Source organism: Pan paniscus, chromosome X (genome assembly GCF_029289425.2).
Source record: "Pan paniscus chromosome X, NHGRI_mPanPan1-v2.0_pri, whole genome shotgun sequence".
NCBI classification, from domain to species: Eukaryota; Metazoa; Chordata; class Mammalia; order Primates; family Hominidae; genus Pan; species Pan paniscus.
In genome coordinates this window covers 19,419,289-19,443,935 of record NC_073272.2, presented here as the reverse complement: position 1 = coordinate 19,443,935, position 24,647 = coordinate 19,419,289, and the positions used below count along the sequence as shown (strand labels likewise).

Below are 24,647 nucleotides of genomic sequence, written 5' to 3'. Positions count from 1 at the left end.
CCTTAGGCCCCCAGGCTTCGGGCAGTAAGCTGTATAAATTCGAGCTGTAGGATGCAGGGGTCTGATGCTTGAATGCAGTCTTCTTCAGCCTTGAAGTGTTCCGAAGCTCATTTCTAAGTCAGTTTTCCCTTTTAATTCAGGACATATTTTCCCATGGAAAAGAAACTACAGATGGTGTTTAGAGTTCCAGGTTTTTCCATCAAGGCTTATTTCCCCCATAATATTGCTGGAAAACATGTATTTGCAATGAAGAGTGGAAAATAATACTGGTATCATGGTAGTGAGTAACCAATGTTAACATAACTCAAGAAGATAGTTTTAAAAATTAATTTTAAATGCCAGTACCTGATAAAATGCAAGAATAATTAGAGAAAGAGTAGTAGATTGATGGAGACTTTGGGGTCTACAAATGAATTATCTGTCTTTTTGAAGATTAATGACACTGATTCTTTATTATGTCTGATATCACTTGAAAGATTAACTCATTCCAAAAAATAATATTTCTTGAGTATCTAAAATCCACTAGACAATACTATAGCAGAGATGAAAGACCTAGGGCCTACTCTGAAGGAGACCATTGAATGGCTGCCTTGAGAGACGCTATTTTATACCTGGTTTTCAGAGGGACTTATGCATACTCCCGAGATACACTGTAGCGTGCCTGGCAGTTCAGGAAGCCACAGGATAAATATAGAAGGATCTTCCTGGACCACTAGCTTTAATCAATGATTGAGGAGAGATTATTTTATATTACATAACATAGATAATAGTGCTAATTTTATAAGAATGTTTAGGATGAGGCATGCAACTATGAAAAAAAAATTCAGATGATGATATAAAAGACTGTTTGGAGCCATGCCTGACTTTATCCCTCCCTATCTCCACCACTGGCTCAGGTCCTTATAGGGGTACTGGTTCACCCTCTTCCCTTGGAAGCACCACCATCCACTAAAAGATAGACAGGCACAACTATCTTTCCTTTACATATAGGCTATGGAAAGGGAGATATCTAAATCACCCTGGGCAATTTCAGGGAAGGCTTCCCCCAAAAAAGTGATGCTTAAGGCTTCTAAACTGAAAAAATAGCCAGGTAAAATAGGTCATAAAAGCATTCAGAGGTTTTAGTGTACACAGACCTGTAGGTGTGTGAGAGAGCATGATGTGATGAGAAATTGCAAGCAATTTTTTGGTATGACTGGAACATCTGGCTGGTGTGGGGAACTTCAGAGACACATGCATTATCATTCCAAGGTGCAAGAAAGGAGGTGGAGGGGAAAAAGATATTGAATCCAAGAGTTCTCTGTTCCAGTCAACAGGTGGCATTGTTGGCCCAGGGCAGCTTTGTGGTTATCCACAGCAAATGGCCTTGGGAAATTTGAGAAAGCAGATGGTGGTATGAAGATAGCCAATTGTAGATGGGAGACATTTAAAAATAGGTTTTTGTAACTACAGAAAGAGTTGTAATCATATTTGCTACTTGTTATTTCATTCAGAGACTTTGAATGAGATAAGATAAAATATAGTCCCTGCAAGCAACTTCACCGGATGCTAAAGCTAAGAAATTAGAGGACAAACTATCATCTTTCTCATCATGGAAAAACACCATCTCTTCATGCTGACCGGCCAACATATCCAAACAACAGTATGGGAAATTCTGCATTGTAACTTCTTGACCTACCACAACTACCAGCACTTGTTAATCCATCACCTTTTATGATCCCAGAGGACATTTACAACCTTCTCCTGGGAAACAAATATTTGAACAATATGTCATTGATAAACAATGCTTAGTAATAAATATATCAGTTGCAGGCAATCAAGTTAATTAGCAAAAAGTTCTAGTGTCATTAAAGAAACCAAAAGTGAAGGTAACAGGCTTTACCTACCATGCCCCTCCCTTTTTTCAAGACACAGGACACTATTGGCTCTGTCCCTTGTCCAAGTGACACCACTTCTCAGTTCACAGTCTTGTATTTTGATTGAGGCCATTTCTTCTGATCAGTTTTTGCACCTTCAGATCAGAACTAAATTCCTTCTACTTTGGATGAACTAAACAGAGATTGTAGCACAGGCCACAGCACATCTTTTAACCCTTAACCTCATTGAGAGCTCCCACTTTCCCCAAGGCACTGTATGATAACCTAAAAACATCACTCCCATGTTTAGTTTGGGATCATTATTTTTAAATCCCTGCAGACAGTATAACCTACTGGAAAAAAGAAAGAAAGAAAGAAAGAAAAACACACACAAAACATAGGTTTTGGAGCCAGAGAGAACTGAGTCTAAATTCTGGCTCTGCAACAACTAAGCTGTAATCTTGGGCAAGTTGTTATGTAAATATTCTAAGCCTCATTTTCTTCATCTATGGAAGGAGAAGAATAACTGTACCTGCATCAGAGGATTGTGATGAGGATAAGCTATGACCAAGCAATTAGCATAATCCTCCTGAGCACATGAGTCATTAAATTACTTTTAACATTAACATCCTGGTTTCCCCCAACCACTGCATGTGACAATCTCCTCAGTCCCTAACATCAATGGACAAGCCCCTCTCAAACACATTATATCCATCACTTATGAGGCAAAAATACTGCCATATTAACTACTAAACTTAAAAAAGAAATGTTTCATTGCTTATTTCCAGAAACACCTTTCCTTTGTGACTTGAATGAAATCACTGGAAGATAAACAGATTAGAAGAAAATCAAAATAACCGGAGTGAATATTTTTTGAAATTGCTAAAATAAGTTGCTGAAAACAAAGACCCCTGGAGAAATTATAGCATAAGCTATTGGTTTTATATTTACATCTTCACTCGAATATCCACCCACTACTGAAATTGTAAATCAGTGTATAAGATGTTATATTGGGAAATGGAGTGGGGTTAAAAAAAATCTTTTGATACTTGGTTGGGTCTGCTTTCATCTTGCCAGAAGCGAACTAATATTAACCAAAGTATGCCAAAATATAAAAGATGACAGTCTCAGAAAGAACGGGATAAGATCAGAGAAAAAGGGGTCAGGAAAAAGGGCTTTAATTACCTGTGGTAATAGCATCATGTCCCTACGAAGGTTCTTTTCACATACTTCCAATACCACCTCCTAATTGCAATGATAATAATAGTAGCAATGACAACAACTACAACCACTTATTCAGTCCTTATGTCCCAAGCAGTGTGCCATGTGCACTATTTTAATTATGCCATTAAATCTTCACAACAAGCCTATGAGATTTTATAGAAGAAACCAAAACTTAGAAAGATATACCCTAGGTCGAGCGTGGCGGCTCACGCCTGTAATCCCAGCACTTTGGGAAGCCGAGGAGGGCGGATCACGAGGTCAGGAGATCGAGACCATCCTGGCTAACATGGTGAAACTCCATCTCTACCAAAAATACAAAAAAATTAGCCAGGCCTGGTGGCCTGCGCCTGTAATCCTAGCTACTCGGGAAGCTGAGGCAGGAGAATCGCTTGAACCCAGGAGGCGGAGGTTGCAGTGAGCCGATATTGTGCCATTGCACTCCAGCCTGGGTGACAGAGCAAGACTCCAACAACAACAACAACAACAACAAAAAAGATATACCCTAAAATGTTTCTCTGGCTAATACATTTCTACCAATTCATCAAAGCCTAGCTCAAATCTCACTTCCTTAGAAGCTTCCTTCCCTTTCCCTTGTCACCTCCTCCATCCCACATCCAGTTTTTCTTTCTCCAATCATTTTGAAGTTTGTTTTTTTCTTTTCTTTTTTTTTTAAATAGACACACGGGAATATAATCACACATGGATATTTGGTTCTACTGTTCTTTCACAGAATGCTGAATGGGTTGTGTCTCTAAATGTAGCTGTGACACTTTAAAGATAGAGAGGTTCTCAGTTTTGCCCCAAATATAGAGCAGGATGTAGGGCAGATTCTATACCTACAGAATCTAATCTAAGCCTAGATATCTATTAAATGCAAGAAATTGGATTTTTGCCCTTTACCAAGTTTCCAAATTCATAGTTATTTTCAGCTTGATATGTTGGACCAAGGGGAGAGAAATGTCGTTGTCCTACAGAGGGCTCCAGCCACAAGAATGTTGTGGAACAGGAAAGGAAGTTATTTTTTATCATTGAACTCAAAAGCTTCTTTTCTCATATGAATCAAGGGTGTATCTTATCTCCCAGATATTTCTTCTGAGTCCATCAGTGGCTGGGCCTGCCACCCTCCTATAAAAGGAGAGTAGACAAAGAGAAGCAGAATGTGATTTGGCAGCAAAGGACCTTTTTCCCTGGCAGAAAATGGAGTGACTTTTAGCTTATCTGTTGTCACCTTGTTAATGTGGTCATTGTTCTTCAAAATAAAATCTCCTCTTCTTACCCATGATGTCTTTTGTGTAAAAAAATAAAATAAAATAAAAAAGAAGCAACTAGAAACTCAGTGGAGAGAGGGAAAGGGCAAAAATAAAAGCCTAATCAAAAGAAGCAACAGATCAACTCTTTCTTAGGGAAAAACACTCAACACACAATTATCTTAATTCTCCCAAGTGGTTATTTTGCTTGCTTTCTGAGACAGGTGTGGAAAGCACTAGAAACCCATGGCCCCTGTCATCACCCCTGGTTTTCAAAGCAGGAACTATGGGCCTGTATTAGTTGGGATGCAGAATTTATCATCCATTTAAGCCAACGGCTATGTGGCTGTTGATGTGTGCCCCTGGCCTGTTCTCAAACACATCCTTATTCGAAAATTAATCATCCAGCTCTTACTTGCCTGTGAATGTTTCCAGGGATAAAAACTTAGATGGAAGAGGGAGCTTAGCTGTTAATGGCCAAATGTCATCCATGGCAAGCATTAACACAAAGACAAGGTGGTGAGAGAAGAGTGATTTACTCTATCTTGAAGAATAAATGAAAACTTCCTCCTCACTCAATTGCAAAGGTGGGATCAAGAAAGGAGCAAAGACAACATTCCTGGGAGGCCTCAGTTCCTTGAAGCTGAGGAAGCATTTGCATCTTTCCTCTTATTGGAGCTTGACATTTGGCCTCTGGATGCTGAAGAACCAGTTCTGTGTTTCAGTTGTGAATGGATATGGCTGAGATTAATTCCCTTCTGTATGTCCTTTCTGCCATTTCAGGAGCCGGGGGTGCAGCTACATTCAAGATCAATGAGTTATAGCCACATGCAAGGCCATGAAAAGTAATACCCTTCAGGAGAGTGGAGTTTCCGGTATTCTTGCTGAGCCAAAAAGACTAGGAGAGAAAGAGCCATGCTACCCAACAAAGTATTCAGAAGTACAGGGTGGGCTTCAGAGAAAATTAGAAGATTCTGCTTTGAACACAGATAAGTAACTTCCACTTCAGTTTACCTCTATATACAGTGGAGTTCTGCAGGATGGAGAGAGTGTGGATAGCAGATTACAGTTGCTTATAGCTTCCTGCAGCCTTATCTCTTCCTAAACCTTACCATCTCCTCCATCACCTCCTATGCCCCTCAGACTCAGAGAAGGCAAGAATCAACCAAAGGCAAATAGGTATTTTTAAAAACTTACCGAAAACTTGATACATCTTAACCTATTTATCCTGACAAAGTCAGTTCAAAAGTCCTCTCCTCCATCAGCCTCACTTGGCTTCCCATGCCACTCCACAAGAAAGAGTTGGTTCCTCCTTCCTGTGGATGGGCCTCAAGGCACTGTGTTTAGCCTTTCTGATGTTCATGGGTCAGTATTCTCCTGATGCTATGGTTTGAATGTTTGTCCCCTCAGAAACTCATGTTGAAACATAATCTCCAATTTAACAGTATTAAGAGATGGGGTCTTTAAGAAGTGATTGGGTTATGAGGGCTCTTTCCATAACCCAATGGATAAACAGATTAATGAATTAACAGATTAATGGGATAATGGATTAAATGGATTAATAGATTAATGGGTTAATGGATTAAATGGGTTATCACATGAATGGGTTAGTTATCACAAGAGTAGATATGTTATAAGAGCCAGCTTGGCTCTCGGTGCAACCCCCCTATTACCCTGGGATGCCTTCCACAATGTTATGACACAGCATGAAGCCCTCACCAGAAGCCAACCAGATGCAACCACTTGATCTTGGACTTCTCAGCCTCTAGAACTGTAAGTAATACATTTATTTTCTTTATAAATTACCCAGTCTGTGGTATTCTGTTATAGCAACAGAAAATGGACTAAGGCACCTGACTTGGAAGTCCTCAAGAACAGAACTGTGACTTAGTCATGTTTGATGCTCAGAGCCAAGCCTAATGCCCAGCACAGAGATGCTGCTCCATAAAGTTTTGCTCCCCAAATGCTCACTTCCCTCAAGGCTCTGGCTATAATGTGCAGTCAAAACCCTACAGAGGGGAAAGCAACCCAGCTGGGTAGCCAGGAAAGAAGCCAGATCTGGGGTAGGGAAGCTCAGTTCATTGAGGAACATCCCACAAGAGAAAATGAGATCAAGACAGTTCAGGGGAATTTCTGAATGGTGAGTTTTTGTGCTGAGTTTTTTCCTGGATTGCCTTGGCGTGCTCAATTCAGTGTAACATTTGGCTGCATGCCCTCCCCTAGGCACACTGTTGGTATTTCATGTCCCATCTGCCAGTGTCTCTGGAGGACATTAGGATAAGTAGTTTGATCCAGAAAGGATACCCACTGTCCTGGCCCTCTGCCCAAGACATGCAAATGGAGAGCACTTCCCAGCCACAAAGCTTTTGCCTGTGCCAGTGATGTATTATTTTTGCTATTATTATCCATAGCAACCATGGATTGAGCATCTACTAGGTGCACCATGCTAAGTCCTTTGCCTGCATTCTTTCATTTCATCATCGTTTAAAGAATACAACAAGCAGATATTATTATCTCCATTTTAGAAATAAGGAAGTTGTGATCCTATAACTTAGTCACACAACTGATAAAGGGCAGAGTAAAGATTCACATCCAGATCTGGCAGACACCAAAGCCCATTTTCCTCACACCATGCTGTCTTGCCCAAAACTAACTATTCAGAGGATGAAACCAATAACAATAAGCCCACATAGAAAAAACAATGGAAATTACCAAAGCTATACTCTGAGGTAAATTTGTAGTTTTCAATTCTCACATTTTTTATTGAAACATTCAATTTAAGAAATATTTTTAATAATTTAAAATCTCAAGTAAAGAATATAAAATCAGGTACATTAATTTTAAAATACAGAACATCAGTAAAATTGACAAAATGGTCTTTGCCATAAGACAGTGGCAGCCTATGCCTTGCTCCCTCTGAATGCAGGGTTCCCAGGAATGAACTAAGGGACCTAAGATGACATTGATAATGACATGAAAGCTTTGCTTCTGGGAAAGACAAATGCCCAGAGATCTGGGAACACATAATGACAGTAGCTGTTGTACTTTGTGACCACTGACTATGGGTTGGCATAAGGGTCTGTGTTTCTGAGAGTTTGCCTGATCAGCTTAAGTGATTCTCACACCTGTCCAAGCCTCCAGGACACCTTTCTAAGCTAGACGCAACAGGAGCCTGAAATTTGAGTCACATTCCCACTTTTCCTGAAGACCATCCTATCCCTGGTAAGCCTAGCCCAAATATAGTCTATCAGCTACAACATCCAGCACGTGGCTGTGCCTTCCTCCAGATTGGGGAAATTTGGCAGGGGTCGAGAAGGAAAGAAAACAGAGAGTTTGTTTTTCCCTGCATTTTATTCCTATGCTTATAAGGCAGTCATGAGAAACAATGGTTCCACAGCTTTAAATCTAGTAAATAGAACTCCCTTTGAGATTCCAGTTTGAAAGCTGGTGAAGATCAGAGTAACTCCATCATTTATGTAATAAACACACACCCAAACCTCTAACATTTTTGTAATGAAACCTGGTGGTAATAAAATTTGCGTTAAGGTAAAAGCAGTCATTTTCCCCTCAGCTTTTATTGTGCTGAATGCAGTATCTGCCAAGTCCTACTTGAAGGCATCTTTGATTAAGGGCCTAGTCTTCCCACTTGTGAACCATCCAGAGTTGACAGGAGTACCGTGACGTTGCTGAGACTAATGCCCAAAGATAGCCAAACTCATGACACGCCAGCAGCTTCAAAAAAGTTGAGCCCTCTGCCAAGTAGCCCTGTCACCACCACCACCCCCGCCCAGTCCCTTCCTGGTCTGTCAGCCACGTATAGGCCTTGGATCTTCAAGTCTTGAGGGAAAACTGGGTCGAGCTATTCTAAAGTCTTTCTCATCTTTCTTATTGAGCCTAAACTGAAACTTCTGGCAGGGCCTTATTTCTTTGGTACTCTCCCATTACTTAGTTCTTCAGGCCTAATAAATAAAGACTATCTGGCTGTTGGACGCTCTCTCCTGAATCCACTGATCTGTATGAAAATGTATGAATGTAGGCCCTTAGTTGTCTTCCTTGGTTCCCTGAGGGGAATTGGGGGTTTGGGTGGAAGTGCAGTGCTTACTTCTTATGGCTGCACATTGGAATCCACCTGGGGAGTTTTAAAAACATGCACTGTTATCGGGACCCACTCCCAGAGATTCTGATTTGATTGGTCTGAGGTGTTTAATTGTTATAATTGGCCTGCCCATCAAATAATGGTTATTTATCATAAATATATATGATATTAGGGACTTGTATTTGAACAACTTCTCTGCCATAAAATTCAGAAACCACAATGTCCTGAACAAACTGATAGAGGCTCCATGAACCTATTGGAAGCTGCCTGGTTCACAGGCATGCTTCCTTCTTCTCCTGAGGGATCTTAAGTAACAAAGCTGCACACAACAGTGCTTCCCCATCATCATGGCCTGGAAAGGCAGCTCAGAGAGAGTGTTCTCAGACAGCAGGTAGGACAAACCCTTCATTAAGAAAGGCTGCATACACGGTGTTGGTAGCAGTTGGGCTAATAGGAGACCCTTGAAACTTGGCCCTGTGTCAGCCTCCGCAGAGGCAGTGGAGGCAAATGTGCAGTGAAGGGGTTTAGCTGAGGCAAGGAGAGTGGCCAGCGTCAACTGTCACACTGGCCACCTCCTGCAGAACAACCTAATAGCGCATAGCAAGAAATGAAAGTAAGGCACTGTCCTTGACATTAAGGAGCCTGAGTTACAACTGAAGGACTAATAACCCCAGTGTTGGAAGAATACTGTAAAAAGTTCAATGCTTTTCAAATAGGGTTCAATTGCATGGCCAAACTTATGTGATAAAGAAGTATAGTGAAGGAGGGCTTAGAGGGCTAAAGAAATCAAGACAGGCCCCACAGTGGTTTAACAGATTTGTGTAAGGCCATTGAAGATGTAACAGAAACGAGAGGCTGGGGGATTTGGGTCTGGGGACTCTCAGTTTAGGGCTGTTTTGGGGACACTGGGAGATAAACAAATCTTTCTCTGTAATCTCAGGATGAAGGTAAGATACTGAAGAATTCCAAGAAGACTGGAGGGGGCAGTGCTGGAGGAGAAGAAAGCAACATAGGGCCTGGTGCAAGCCCATGCAGGATGGGGCCCCTTCCCAGAAGTCCTGAGCTAGAGCCCCGGAATCCTGCCCTGGAATCTCTACTGGAGCTACCCTCTGGCCCTTCTTTAAGACGTTCAAATGTCGGAGCAGAAGAGGAGAAGGAAGAAAGGGTTGTCCTCTTTGTCTCGGGAAGTTTGATGCCTCAGAAGGAGAGCAAAGGCAAAAACGTTGGCCAGCCAGTATGAACAATGCAAGGTCCTCAAAGCTTAGGAGCCACTGACCCTAAATGTCAAAGTCAGCCTTGAGTGAGGGTCAAGTGCAGATTCCCCTCCTCACAGCTGTTCCTGTGAAAGGGCTCACTTTCATTGGGAAACATAGTTATCTTCTCTCCCAGAATAGGAAGTGGCTACAGCACAAGCCCCTCTTCGTTAGACCCAGCCTCCCCCTCCCCTTTGTCTTGCCAAGAAATGCTGCAAACCCCAAATACCTGCATTCTTGGGCATGCAGCAGGCCAGAGCCATGCTTGGATTCCCGCTCTGCTCCTTAAGGAAGGGCCTTTTCTTTTATGCAAAGACGTCTCTGAATGCCAGAGAGCTGAAAGCTGATCTGCTTAAGTCAGCAAGCAGGGCAGGGGGGGATGGAGGGCGAGAGAGGGCAACCTTCTGCAAGGAGGATGGCAGATTTTCACAGAACCTCTGTGCTGCCTCTAGGACTCCCCCCTGGAGGGGGAGATGGTCTCACCCAAGTGCTAGGCTGGCTGCTAATCCCTCCAGGGTTCACTTGAATGGCAAATCAGGACTCCAGGGCAGCCTGGACACACCCTGTCTCCAGAGGAGGGGCTTAGCACTTTCCTTTTTCATCCCTGGAGCAGTTTAGGTTGCAGTGGGACTTCTTTACAGCCTTGCTACTCCAATTGCAGTTGGCCAGGGGGTTAGGAGCATAGGCATCAACCTGGGAGCTTGTTAGAATGCAGAGTCTCAGGCCACACCAGTTTAAGAAGCTCTGCCAAGTGCCATGTGGCTATCGAAACCATTAGCACACTGCCAGAGACAGGAAGCTGGACAAATAAATCCAGGGAGCCACAGCAGCCCAGCCCCTACACCAACTGCCTGATCAGGAGAAGGAATACATTTCATCCCATCACTCCATAGCTGCCCCAGGTTGCCACCCATTCTTCTCACCAGGATGGGGCTGGCTTACTTGGCTGTGAAATTTTAGGTTGGTGTGAGGGTGCGCTATTCAACAGGTTTGCAAATATTTGCACACACACCAAAAGGACAAGAATGGTGCGGGTGGAGGCAATACAACTGGAGTTTGCTCTTTGCAGGTTACAAATCAATTTCTGATCCCTTCCCACCCACCCCCCCTCAACACACACCACCTGTATCAACATGTTAGACTCTCGTGATGCTGATAACAGCAGTAATAGCACATAGCAAGAATACTCAAACCACTTCACAAACAGCAACCATCCTGGACCCTGTTCAGATCTTCCTCTTGGCAAGAAAGGGAGAGTTTAGGTACTTCCACATCTTTGCCCTAATAGCCTTATGTTGTCATGGCACATGATTTGCCTCCCACCTGAGCCCAGCAAGTGAATCTGTGTGCAGAAGCTGAAAGGGAAGAGAGAAGGAAAGAAGATAAACTAATGAAGAGTGGGAGACGAGCTTTTCCTTTGCAGTCCAGAGAGAACATTAAAAGAACTACTAGTGAGGCAGATAGACTTGCTTTTTTCTCATCTGCCAGATTTGTGCTGATGGCTGTGACACCCTGTATTGGATACTTCTGCTCCTTAATCATGCGCAGCAAGAACCAGAATGGGCGACTTCATTTCCGAAGAGGAACTGAACGGCGCTGAGGCTCTGGGATGCATTAAGACAGCCCAAATCAACAGAAAGTCTGGCTGGAACCTCAGAGAAATGACCCAGACAGAATCTTCAGCCTCCCAAGCATCTGTCAGTGGCATCAGTGGCTGGCATGGCTGATTGCACTGATCCCCTCCCTTTAGCAGAGAGTCAGGCTCCTGATTGAGGGAAGAAAGCAAAGGGCTGGAGAAAAGGAGGGAAGGTCAGCCAGAGATGAAGACAGAAGAGAGAGAAAGCAAAGAGGGTGGCCCTGGGCTTTACAGGGATTTGTGTGGGTTCTTAAAAGCAATCATGGTGGCCTTTTGAGTAGAAAACCAAGCTAAGCTAGTATTTAAAAATCTTCTTCAGGGCCCCAATCTTGCCTCAAACAACAATCACTCATGAAAAGACTGTCGCGAATGAAAGGAAATGCTGCCATTGTTTTATTTTTTCTGGGAAGTCATAATAGGTTTTAAAAGGTTAATCTCCCTCTCAGCCCTGTTTTTTCCCTTCCAGTGACCCCAAGCTGAAAAGGAAAAATATTTGCACTTGGTGTTTAAAAACCACCACAGTGAATTAGCTTTTGTTGTTCATGGCAAAGCCACTATTTAGCTGCCCAGAATCAAACCAGATGTGAGGGAAGAAAGAAGGCCCTGCATCCTGTGAACTTGCCTTTCACCTTTGCAGAAGGGCTGAGGGGAAAGCTGGGCTGAGATGGCAAAATAAAGGGAGTTTGGTGCTCAACAAACCTGATGTGCACTTTTGATGCAAGCACTGGTTAGCTCTTGCTGGGGTGCTGTCCGTAGGTCTAGAATGTAACAGCTCTAGGACCCTGGATGCACAATGCCTCCTGATTTCCAGAAGTTTTCTTCTGTGGACACTAGGCCAGCAGCCCTATTCCCATAGGTAGCAAAGATCAGAGATGGAGAAGAGAATTAGAAGACAGAAATAAAACACAAAAAGATCAGCAGGACTTGTTGGAACATGAAATCTATCAGTGAAGGTGAAAAAAAGAAACTGAAAGGAAGAGGATATATTTTCTTTCTGAGGCCTTCCGGAAGAGTATGAGGAGTAGATTATTACTCATTCTTGTTTTGCTTTAGGACACCACTCACCAACACTCACAGTTTAAATTGGGCAACGCCCCCCCCCCCAAAAAAAAAAAAAAACCCTTCCTATGGGTCTCAGGCTGTTTATTACTGTTTCCTAAATCTACAGCATAAGTAAGCAGGAAGTTCTCTCTACATCAAAACTCTTTTTATCCACTCAACAAACATTTAATAAGCCCTGACTTTGATCAAGTATTTGAGTGATACCAGAAGGCTTTGGATACTATTCCTGCCCAGAAGTTTACAGCCTAATAAGGAATAGCATTTCTCATTAGGGGAATATAATAATACAGTACAATAGTATAACAATAATAGCAACAACAATAATAATAGTAAAAGGCATCATTTTTCAAAATCTAATGATATGCCAGTAATTGCACTTTATATACAGTAACATCTTTAATCTTTACAATAACTCTGCACAGTAATTTTTATTATTTCCATTTTACACATGTAGAACTGAGGCTCAGAGAACTTGACCAAGGTCACAGAACTATTAAGCTAGCCGGGGTCTTCGTTTTTTTTGTTTTTGTTTTTTTTAATCACTGATGAAGCCCAAGTGCCTAGAACGGTGCCTGGCACATAATAGGTGCTCAATAAATATTTACTAGAAAGCAGTTGTGGGTGCAAGGGAGGGCTTTCTGGGGCATTGGAGCTGAACTTTGAAGAATGGCTAGGATCTATGCAAAGGTGGTAAAAGGCACACCAAGAAGAAAGCAGGAAATGAACAAATGTTTTTCTAAAAAAAAAAACTGTTTTACAAAATCGGAAAAAAAAAATGGACAGGATGAAATAGCAGTCAGGAGAGGGATGATCATAGAGAATTGCGTCCTACTGTGACTGCCACCTATAAAGTGTGTGAACTTCACCAAGTCATTCAGTCTCTTAGTGCCTTATTTTCCTTATCTGCAAAATGGGGATAAGAATATTACCTACTGTGGCATAAGTTGTCAATTTCTTAGTAAACCTTCCACATTCTCCTTCTCTTTCAAATTTATAAAATCTCATTTAAAAAACTGTACCCATTGCCATACAACCAAAATTCTACATATCCAGGTCTCCCTTTTAGCTAGGGATTGCTACCTGGTCAATGTGGTCAAAGCAACTGTGGTACAGGATTTCTAGAAAGACTCCCCAGAAAACAAGGGGCATGTTCCTTCTTTCATCCTGATGCTTAGGCCAATAATGTGATGACTGGCACTCCAGCAGCTATCTTAGACTGTGAAGATGAGGGCCACAGTCTAGGGATAGTGGAACTAGGAGCCGGAAGAAGCCTCGGTACCTCATTATTGCTGAGTCTGCATACAAACCTTTAACTTCTTTTACACAAGCGAAAAATAAAGTTTCATCTTTTTAAAGCCTTTGTTGATCCCCAGCTGATACATTTACCTCAAACAGTTGCTGGGGGGATTAAATAAGATAATACAGATCAAATAATTAGTGCTTGGTCTTATACATACTAAGCACTGAAACAAATCTTAGCAATCATGTTTTGTTGCTGTTCTTATCACTATTATCATCAATATCATTACAAAATCTAGAATACTCCCCTATTCTGCATTAGTCTGAGCCACCTTCATTCAGTTATTTAATTGTCCATTTGCTTAAAAATCCCTAGAATTGTGTCTTTCATGAGAACCTATTCATAAATCTTCCTAATATAGAGTCTCTGATAACAAAACAAAATGTTTCTCTTTGAATTTCATCACTAAATCATCCACACAACCAACAATAATGAAGATTTAGGTCTGTTAGTGAAAGGAGGGTTAATAGGTTAATACTTCTGAGCATGGAGGATGGAAAGCATGAATTATATTCTAAACTTGGTCAAATATCCCTTTTTGGAAAACTCCATGGTAACTTGATGTCTCAAAAGTCTCTCCCTTTTCCCAACCAAATAGACCTTTACATTTCAGGACACATGAAAAAAATTTAAAGATGCAATTTGCTGAGAAAGTTCTGAGAGTCAGCATTGTATGCTGGACTCCAAGAGATTTGCCAAGGACTGTGGATCTTTTGACTTAAATCTCTGCTTCTTAGTGTCTTTGACAGATTGTGTGATTTGTTCCTGAACTTGATCAATGAATGTTTCTTAGAAGATCTAAGAAAAGAAATAAAGACAATGGGCTAGAATGAGTGGTTCTCATTGGTCAAAGGACTAGCTGCATTAAAATTACCAAACACTGAACTCAGGAAAACTATAGAATCTCAGGCCTCACTCCAGACCCACTGAATCAGAATCACTGGAGGTGGGGCCTGGGAATCTGTATTTTTAAAGCTGCCCAGGTGATTCTGAGGTGCAGTCAGGTTTGAGACTATTCATAAATGCCCCTCCTCCCAACTCTGCCTAAGATTGGGTTATCCAGAAGCAAAGTCTAAGTTAAGATTGACACTATTGTTCAAGTAATGTATGGAGGGAGTGCTCTTAGTAGAAGGGGCATGAAGGAAGCTGGATATGGTAGGGGAAGGGACTGAGCAGGAGTATAGTCTCAGCTGGATATTTGCTCCAGCCTGATCCCACGGAGATCTCTGGGGCACAAAATGCACCACAGAGCTGGTCTCACCTGGAGGTGAGACGGTTGATGGGGCTTGCATTTGGCCAACAGCAAGTCTCTGGGGAAGAGGGCAGCTATAGCATTTAGCAGCCAACAGTCACAGCAGCTGGAGGACCAATGCACTAGCTTGTAAAGGAGATGTAGGCAGGGCACTAACAGCATCCACTACCAGCTCCAACCTGCTAGGAGTTGTGGTCAGCTTTGCACTCTGCTAGGGCTCTAATGTCCCTTTGCTGGCTTGGCCCAAGGTCCCCTTTTACATAAGGGTCTTGGATATGAGTTTAACTTGCAGGAAGGGTTTCGGATGAGATTGGGTGCATTCAGGGTGGTATGGCCTTAGACTGCAGGAAGAGTTTCAGAATGCGATACAATCCTTTCAGTGGCCAGGGCCACCAAGCTGGCACACTAGATTACCAATGCATCCACCGGGGTTATCATTCGCATGCTAAGTTGTGCTAGGGGTTGGCCCAAAGTCATTGTCCCAGAGCCCTTCTCATGAGTTCCAGCCATATCCATTCATATGCTCCATAACCAGTAACTCAGGGAATCTGGCCACCTGGCGATTTGTACCCTCTCCCTTCTCCCTTGACAGATCAAGATGCAGGCAACTGAACTTCCTTTGCCTTATTCTTGATGAGTCCCAAATAGGTCAGATCACTTTGGAGGGTGGACACAAGCTAATTTTGTATTCACCGCTGACCTGTTTTGTTCCTCTGGCATTTCAGGAAAAAGTTGGGTGAATGCCTTTTCTCCTTGTTTGCCTGAGTCCCCACTCCCTGGAACTAAATTTGCAGCCCAGGCCAATGTGATTTATTCAGAGCTACTGCTACTTGTCAGTGGATTGCTGCCCAAGCTTGCTTGCAGCCCATCTGCTGAATTCCTGTACATGTGTGAACATGTGTGGAAAATTAAAGGCCTGGCTGTGGCCTGGAGCTGCCTTGCCCCTCAGCTACTCCAACCTCCATCCACCAGGCCTGATGCCAGTGTCCATTGAAGCCGTCCTCACCACATGGTCAAGAAATGGGGAGCCTCAGTGATAAAGCACTCAGGACTCAGTTCCTGAGTCCATCAGTTGTTTTTCATCAGGAGATTAACCGAGAAGAGTTTACATAGTACTCCATACCACTATAGAGCCCCACGCTACTCAGTCTCTGCTCTCATCAAGGAAGTGTTGCCATTTTGGTTTCTATATCAGGGCAGAGACCCAGGACAAGAAGCAGAGAAGGGAGCAAGAAGTGAGGAGTGCTGCAAAAAAGAGAACAATATGCTTTGCTTTTGTGATTAATTTCAACTCAGGAGGAAGCACAATACTTCCAACTGAAGTCTGGAGCTAGAAACAGGAAATATCCAGGCCTGACTCAACTGTCTCTCCAGAAGCTGTTCTTTAATTGCAAGATGTCAATCTCCCTCTCCCCCTCACCCCAGATTTCATTGTTTGTTTTGTTTTCAGGCATTTAGTTGTTGTTTTCTCTTTTCCTTCACACACTGAGAAATATCTGTAGATGAGCCTGCAGGGCAATCTGGCCCTACTGTAATAATAGAAGTAACAACTCTTAACTCTCTCCTCACTGTTTCCACTAAATCTAAAGCCAACATGCAATGGAAGTTTCTTCATGGTAATAATATAATAATGATAAATGTAATGGTTTATTCATTCAGCAAATATGTATTGAACACCTACTATGTGTCAGGCATGGTTTTAAGTTCTTTGTATGTGCTATTTCAGTTAATTCTTACAGCAACTCTACAAGATAGATAATAGTATTACCTCCATTTTACAGATCAGGAAACTGAGGTGTAGAGAGGTTAAACAACTTGCCCAAGGCATTGGAGGTGGTAAATGGCAGAGCCTGGGCTCCTGACCACTATGCTGGGTTACCCCAATGATAAATGGTAGGGAACCCATTATCCTGCCTCAGAAAGTACAGATTTACCATCTCCCATCACTCACATTCCAATCCTAGTAAAACAGACAATAAGCAAGAGCAGGATTGAAATCCCAGCTACCCACAGGAAACGTCTGTCACTTGCTTTGCTGAGTGTTTCAGGAGGAACATTCATGTGTAGACAGAGTTGTGTGTGTTTGTGTGTGAGTCCATGGGTGTAAGCATGCATATGCATGCATGAGAGGCTACATATGCCCCCTTATGCAATGCTCTCCTTTGAGCCTGGATAAAGAGTTCCCATATCAAATGAAGTTGAAAACAACACTCTAACCTTCCCTCTTTGCACAGATCCCCACTGCTGCTTCCACAAACTGGGATTAAAAAAAAAAGCACTAACACACCCTTCTGACAAGGCTGGGGACCCTCATCCCGGATTTGAGCTGCCTCTCAATTTGGAACCTTCCACTTGGCAGAGCTCCAGTTGTAGCAAGAACAATTACCAAGTACCTGATCACCACACGGAGTCCAAAGACAAATACATACAAATAAAGACATTTTGGGAGAAGGAGTGAGAGTCTGTGGAGCTGCCATGTGGGCCCCCAAGTTCCCAGTTTAGAACCTTTTGCCCTCCAGGCTGGCACTTCCTCTTCCTTTCTCTAACCCTCTGGCCTTACAGAAATAAAACTTTCATTCCACAACATATTACTTTGACCCTTCCTTCACAACAAAGTGAAAAACACCTGATAATAGCTTAAGCCTGTCCTAGGGTTTTTGCATTTTAATGGAAATCAAGCCTATTGCTGAGAGGACCAACCTGGAATGGTAAAACTAGAGGCATCAGCCAGCAGGTAGAAGAGGATTTGGGCATGGGAGAGGAGGAGAAACCATGGGGTTTTCTACAGTTCTAGAACTAGCTAACACTTCACCTAAGATTGCATGAGGATCCTAGTAAAAACAAAACTGTATTAACTGTATTTTACCCAGAAAAGAGAAAGAACATTAAAATGGTCCTAAGAGCAAGACCATTCAGGAAAAGAGAGACAGCATTAGATGATCACTGAGGTCCCTAATAGTTCTAGCACTCAGATTGAACTTTGGTTCATCTCTTGATGACTCTGGTACCTTTAGTGTGAGTGCTAAAGAAAGGCTTGGCTTCCCCAGTCCAAATGTATTCAAGATGGTGCACAGTTGCTGTATTAGTTATGTAACTCCTGATTCTGAGTTGATTGTATTAATTGAAAGGCATTTTGTGCCTAGCCAGTAGTATTGTGTGGTCATTGGTCCTCTGACACTCTGCACTGTGGGCTTGGAAACAGAAAAGTTAGAGTATCTGGTTCAACAAGGAGCCCAGGAAAACTTCAGTCTTGGCATGTCATTTAGCATGAAATCATTTCAACCAGAATGGTGCTAGCCCTCACTGAGCTCCTGATGGATGCCAATCAAGTCTATTTAGCTTGGCTACCTCAGATAAGGAAATTCCAGAAGCTTTCCAGTTCCTTTTAGATTTATTGTAAATGACATCATGCACCCAGATGCAGAATTCTTGTTGAGTCCAACATTAGGAGAATGGATATGATGGAATTGTAAGATTGGCTAAAAGCTTAAGCAATCAACTTGGGGAAGGGGAAATATTAGAGGGAGATAAAACTCATTTTTCTCATTTGCCCATTCAATGACAAACAATTGACCAGCCACAAAACTTGCAGCAATGGGATCAAATGTTTAGACTTGGAATTCGTCTTTTTCATTTGGAGAGTAATAAGTAAGAGATCCCCATTGTGTCAAATGGAGTAACTTTTCATTTTCCTGTATTCAAAATGGCTTGGAAGTGATGCAGTTCACAAACAGAACAAAATCTTTAAATAACTCTGTACAGACGTTCTTCGGCTATCCCCTTTGAAACTTGTTAAATTATTTTTGCTGCCTTTGAGTTATAAGATGCTAACCTCAGAGCTGCATTTTCGGCTTAGAATTTCATTCCATTATGTCCCTTTACCTTTTGGATAGCATACCATTGAATGAAGGCAAGGAGACAAAAGGCAAGAAAACCTGCCTTATCTTTCTGACACTGATGTGGAGTTCATCACTAAGCACTTAGCAAACTTCCCAGTGCTTAGTTCAAATAAGCACAGCAGCCTGGTCTAAGTCCATAGTGTCATCCCATTGAAGTTTCTGCCATGTCCAACCAGAAAGAAGTCCATTCCAGGGCTGGCTGGGGGCTGCAGCATATTTCACAGCTGTTTCAGAAACAAGGTGAGATTATTCTAGTTTTGTGAAAATATCAAATGAGAAAGTCCTGGAAGCCAAGCTGAAAGGGAACCTGCCATTGCAAACTACGGCTACACAGTGATTCTCCCACCCCTACCTCTCTCTTTGTCAAATATCTTAACTTGCCTATGAAGAAATCCATCATGGCACCAGTTTTCTAGGCAAATAATGAGAATGAGTAAGTTTTTTCCTAATCAAGTTTCTAAGCACTGAAGAACAAAGGGATAGAATAGATAAGAAAAGCAAAGGATTAAAAATCTAGATCTGCTCTCTCCAATATGGCAGCCCCTAGTCATATGTGGTTATAGAGCACTTGAAATGTAGCAAGTGTGAATAAGGCACTGAATTTTTAATTTCATTTGATTTTAATTAATTTGAATATGGATACTGCATTCAGTTATTGGAAAACTTTTAAGTACATTTGGAAGAACCTGGATTTGTGAATCTACTTTTTCAAATTTTATAGAATGATATGAAATCTAAATACAGATCAAGTATTTCTGATGAAAATTTACCATCTGAATTCAGATGTGCTATAAATGTAAATATACACTGGAATTTGAAGACTTAGTATAAAAAAGAATGTAAGCTATCTCAATAATTTATATTGATTTGATTTTTATGATTATACTTTATGTTGATTTTATATACCAAAATGATAATATTTTGAAAAGAGTGGGCTAAATAAAATTCATTATTAAAATTAATTTCACCAATTTCTCTTGCATTTTTTAAATGGTTACTAAAAATTTTTTAATTACGTAAATGACTCACATCATATTTCTAATGCACATTGCTGGCTTAAAATGAACAAAAGCAATACATTTCAAACTGAAGGATTATAAAGTGTTGAGAAGAACATATGGGTTTTTAATCAGCTAAGAAGCAAATTAATTCATGGTGATTTGCAGTAAGTAGCAACTCCCCATTGTGTGGGCTAACTTAGAGCTTTCAATTCATTGGACGTTTCTATTCTAAAGCTGGCTGGCACTTGGCCATGGTGTTCTAGGGCAGTGGTTCTCAAGTTTTGTTCAGGGAACCTCTGGGGGTCCCTGAGATCCTTTCAGGGAGTCTGCAAAGTCAAAACTATTTTTATAATGATATTAATACACTACTTGCCATTTTCACTCATTCTTTCATGAGTGACATGTGATACCATACCAGATGGAACATAGAGGCAGATATGAGAATCCAGCAGTCTTCTATTAAGCCACATTGCTTGCTAGTCAAGAGATTTGCAAAAAAAGTACAAGAATGCCATTCTTCTCATTGACATTTTTTGTTTTGAAAAATATAGAATTTTTTCCTCAAAATATTTTATTTATAAACATGTTATATATAATGTAGTATATGTAATTATTGTTTGTTGATTTTGAAATAAATTACTAAGAAAATATTTTTATTTCTCAGTTTTAATTTCTAATATGATAAATATTTATATAACTCATACAAACAGAAGCACTCTGGGGACCTTAATAATTTTTAATAGTATAAAACCATCCTGATCTGTAAGTTTGACAATTGCTGTTCTAGAGGGGCTTGGTAGCGGATGCTGTTATCATCTCTTCCCATCATGCCTTGGCTCACCTCTAAGTCCACTTGTTGCTACTGTGACCATTTCCCACCACAACCATCCAGTTCTCTCTGTTGTTCTGCCTGAGGGCTTTCTCTCATGCTGCAGTACTATTAGTGAGAGTCCAAAACCCACAAATAACCAAATGCTAATTGATAGTAGAATGGATAGAGAAATTCTGGTGTTTCACACCATGGAATACTATACAGCAATGAGAATGAACAAGCCACTGTCACATGCAGTATGGGTGAATCTCAGATATAATGTTGAGTAAAAGCTAGACACAAAAGAGTACATGTTGTGTGATTCCATTTTTCTAAAGTTAGAAATCAGGTAAATCTAATCTATGGTGTTAGAAATCAAGAGAGTGATTTCCTTTGGGGAGGAAGAACAGCTCATGGGGTATCCTGGGAAGCTAATAATGTTTTAAGTCTTGACCTAGTAGCCGGTACAGGAGTGTGTTCACTTTGTAATAATTCCTTGAATTGTATGATTTGGATGCTTTTCTGTATGTATGTTAGACATCACTCAAAGGGTAAAAAAAGAAATCAAATACTAATTATTGTTTTTACACCATGCTCTGCTAGGCACAGAAAAGGGTAAACCAGAATGTTTAGACATGGCTTGTAGTTTTGCCCTTTCATTAGTCCTTGTGAGAAATAAATAATAGTAGATTTCATTTGGAGGTAGGCAGCTTGTGGGGAGCTGTCCTGCTTAAACAGTACAATGATGTATATTTAAATTGACTTTGAATGCCTTTATTTGCTTGCAACACACACAGCATCTCAGTCCCCACTACTCCTTAGTATGCTATGCCAACTCTGTCACACGTTGAAGCTGGCTGCCTGGCTGCGTAGGCAGTTGAGCTTGAGACCTACAACTCCAATGATAATTCCAGATGTGACGCAAGCTATTGTGCTATGCAGACCCTGCAGGCTACACTGACAGTGAAGGCCCAGGGTGTGGCTACAGAGGGCAAGGAAGGGTGTGGCATGAGGAAGAAGAGCATGGAGGATGGGGGTGTGTCAGGTTGTGTTCCTTTCTTCCACTGAGGGAGACAGTGAGGAGGGACTGAGAGGGCAGGATTCACAGAGGGCACCACTATGTAAGGGACATGAATGTGGCCTCACCAGCAGGCCCCTGGGGATATTTTTCCAGTCAAGAAATCACTTTTTGCCATCTCTATCACTTCCAATACCCTAGGTTCCTGTCAGTTGAGACTCATACCTATATCCTGTGGTTCATCCAGGTCTCTGGGGGAGACTGTGAAGGCCTCTTGGAAGACCGAGCACTTCACTCCAACCTTCGTCAGGAACAAGCTACATCTCCTAGCCTAGCCACAGTTCCACCTCCCCCCTACCCCCATCCCCACTTCCCACATGCACATGCAAATGAAAGGAGGAGAAAGAGCCTGGGCTTCATTCGCTGTCTAGCACGACTCCACCACTACAAGGGAGGCTGGGAAATTTAGTCTTCCTGGCCGTGTGTCCAGGAAGAAGAGAAGAACATGCATATTGGTAAGCAGTAACTGCCTCTGCCTCATGTTAATTCCCTTCTCCCTGCCTGGAAAGCCAACAACACTTTGCAGGGGACATCAAAGAGGCCACTGAGGGCCGGCCACAGTGGCTTGTGCCTATAATCCGAGCACTTTGGGAGGCTGAGGCAGGAGGATTGCTTGAGCCCAGGAGTTTGAGACCAGCCTGGTCAACATAGGGAGACCCCTCATTTCTATTATACAAAAAATAAAAGAAAAAATTAGCAGGGCATGGTGGTGGATGACTATAGTCCTAGCTGTTTGGGAGACTGAGGTGGGAGGATCAGTTGAGCTCCGGAGGATGAAGCTGCAGTGAGCTATGATCACACCACTGCATTCCAGCCTGGGTGACTGAGCAAGAACCCATCTAAAAAAAAAATTTTTTTTTAATAATAAAATAAGAGGTCACTGAGAAATCCCTCTCTGTCCAGGCATCGGCCCGCCTGTGGAGCCCTCCCATACACCTTGCCTCTACTTCTGATGATCCTGACTGCTAGACCTCTCAAACCACGCCTGATTGCAGGGCCCTAAATGCTTGCTCTGCTGGCCTGCAGCACCCATCGTCCTGCATCTGCCCAGGATCCTGCTCTGTGCCCTGCTGTCCAGGCCATCACCACACTCAGTGGAATTGCAACTCATTTCTGGTCATGGCTTGCTTACTGGGTGTACCCCAACAGCCCGGAGGCTATCAACTTATTCCCGCCCCAAGCGGGTACAGATGCAGCCTCAGGACCTAGGGCCTGTGCACACATCCCACCCTGAAGTGACAGGACAGCTGCCTGAGGTTCCAGAACATGATTTTAGCCATGGGGACTCCTGCTTTTGTTGGAGGAAGTGAGGTTGCTTCAAGACCACCACAGGCAGTTGGCAGACTCTTCATAACTGACAGACTCATTTTCTCTCTTAAGCCACTTAGAAATGCCTGCCCAAATACCAGGGCTCACAAGCCCATGTTGGCATTTAAGACGCCCTTGACTAGGGATGGATAAATGGGCACGGGAAGCTGCTTGCCAATGGCTTTTAAAGCCAAGGTACATTCTTTCCTTGTATCTCCAGGACTTCAAAATCTCTCTTGCCCTCAATAAATGAAATTTGAAAAGCAAGGGGGTTGAATGAAGCCTGTGGAGTAGTGCCTCCCCACACCTACACTGGAGCCTTAGGAATTCAGACACACTCAGTCAAATGGTCAAGGTTTGAAACCGAAACAAAGCAGGAGGTTTGTGTATGTTTTTAATTGAAGCTGAACAGCTGCAGCCCACCCAGCCTCCTCAGGGCCTTGCACACACAAACAAAAGCTATTCTCTCTCAGGTATTGATGGCTATTACACTAGCTCCAACTCCCAATTCAGAAGAGGCCATTCACTTCACCCCGAGGACTGGGACAACTTAGAATTAGAAAATGTTAAAGCTCAAAGTACTCTTTAGTCCAATCCCCTCATTTTAAGGATGAGGAAAGGGAGGCCTGAACCACACTGTTAGAGAACAGCAGAGCTAGGGCATAAACCCAGGCTTGCACACAGGCTCCAGCAGCAGCCTGCTCATCACTAATGTTCAGGGAATGAGTCACTACCTGGGGGGCTCATTTCCTAGAGCCCCAGAGAAAGGACCAAAGAAATAGCAAGATCATGTGTCGGGAAGGGGAAGATCTCTGAGGATAAAAGCTAATGGGTAGGAGCAGAAAGGAGACCAGGGAAAGCCCAGATTGCAGCAGACTAGGTTGGAGAGGCAGAAATGACTATTTACCATCTTGAGGAGATGGACAAGGAAGCAAAAATAAATGTCATATAAAATCAAGTGGTTAAACATTCAGAATCTGACCTCATCCTGCCTTTCCTTGTGTTCTTCCTCTGTATTAGCACCTGGTTGTTTACCCAGAATGCCTACCTCTTTTCTCTTGGCCTAGCCACATATTAAATGTCTCCTCTATGGTCCCTGTAGGCAATGTCATGGGTACCTCAGATTGGCCATGGCCAGAACCAACTCCTCAGCATCCTCTGCACACTCACTCTTCCTCGGAGCTTCCTGTCTCAGAGGTGGACACCTGTAACCTCTATATCCAACACCCAAGCCAGGAACCTGGGCATTGCCCAGGACTCTGTCCTCTGTCCCAATCCCCAGGTCCAGTCTACTTCCAAGGGCCTTAAATTCTACCTCCCAAGCGGTTCCAGACCTGGCTGCTTCTTTTCACACCTTCTGACCTTTCCCGTAATCAGGCCTTCATCTGGGGCCTGGGTTGGGGTGATTTCTTTGCAGAGCAGCAGAGTATTCTTCCTATAATGCATGGTGGCTCATTCTTCTCTTCTGCTGAAAATCTCTCTCATGGCTACCCATTGCTCTCTGACTTAAATCCAGACTCTGGAAACAGCGCAAATGAGGCTTTCCATAAACAACCCTCTACCTGTCTCTCACCCCAACTCCTTCCTTCAACCCTCCACTTTTCCCCTCCCCACCCAATATACT

At 42.5% G+C, this 24,647-nt stretch overlaps 1 protein-coding gene across 4 annotated transcripts in view; it reads right to left on the bottom strand.

Annotated features, from left to right (window-relative positions):
- The window catches only part of NHS (NHS actin remodeling regulator), a 370,534-nt gene that overhangs the window by 90,138 nt on the left and 255,749 nt on the right, over positions 1-24,647 (bottom strand). For 2 of the 4 annotated variants that reach the window (XM_008972924.5, XM_057301177.2), the window contains exon 1: positions 9,906-10,006. The exons of the other annotated variants lie outside the window; for them this stretch is intronic. In XM_008972924.5, coding sequence (XP_008971172.2) covers positions 9,906-9,939 — 34 coding nt within the window. In that variant the 5' untranslated portion in view covers positions 9,940-10,006. Of the gene's footprint in view, positions 1-9,905; positions 10,007-24,647 lie in introns of those variants that run through there. 4 annotated transcript variants of the gene reach the window in all.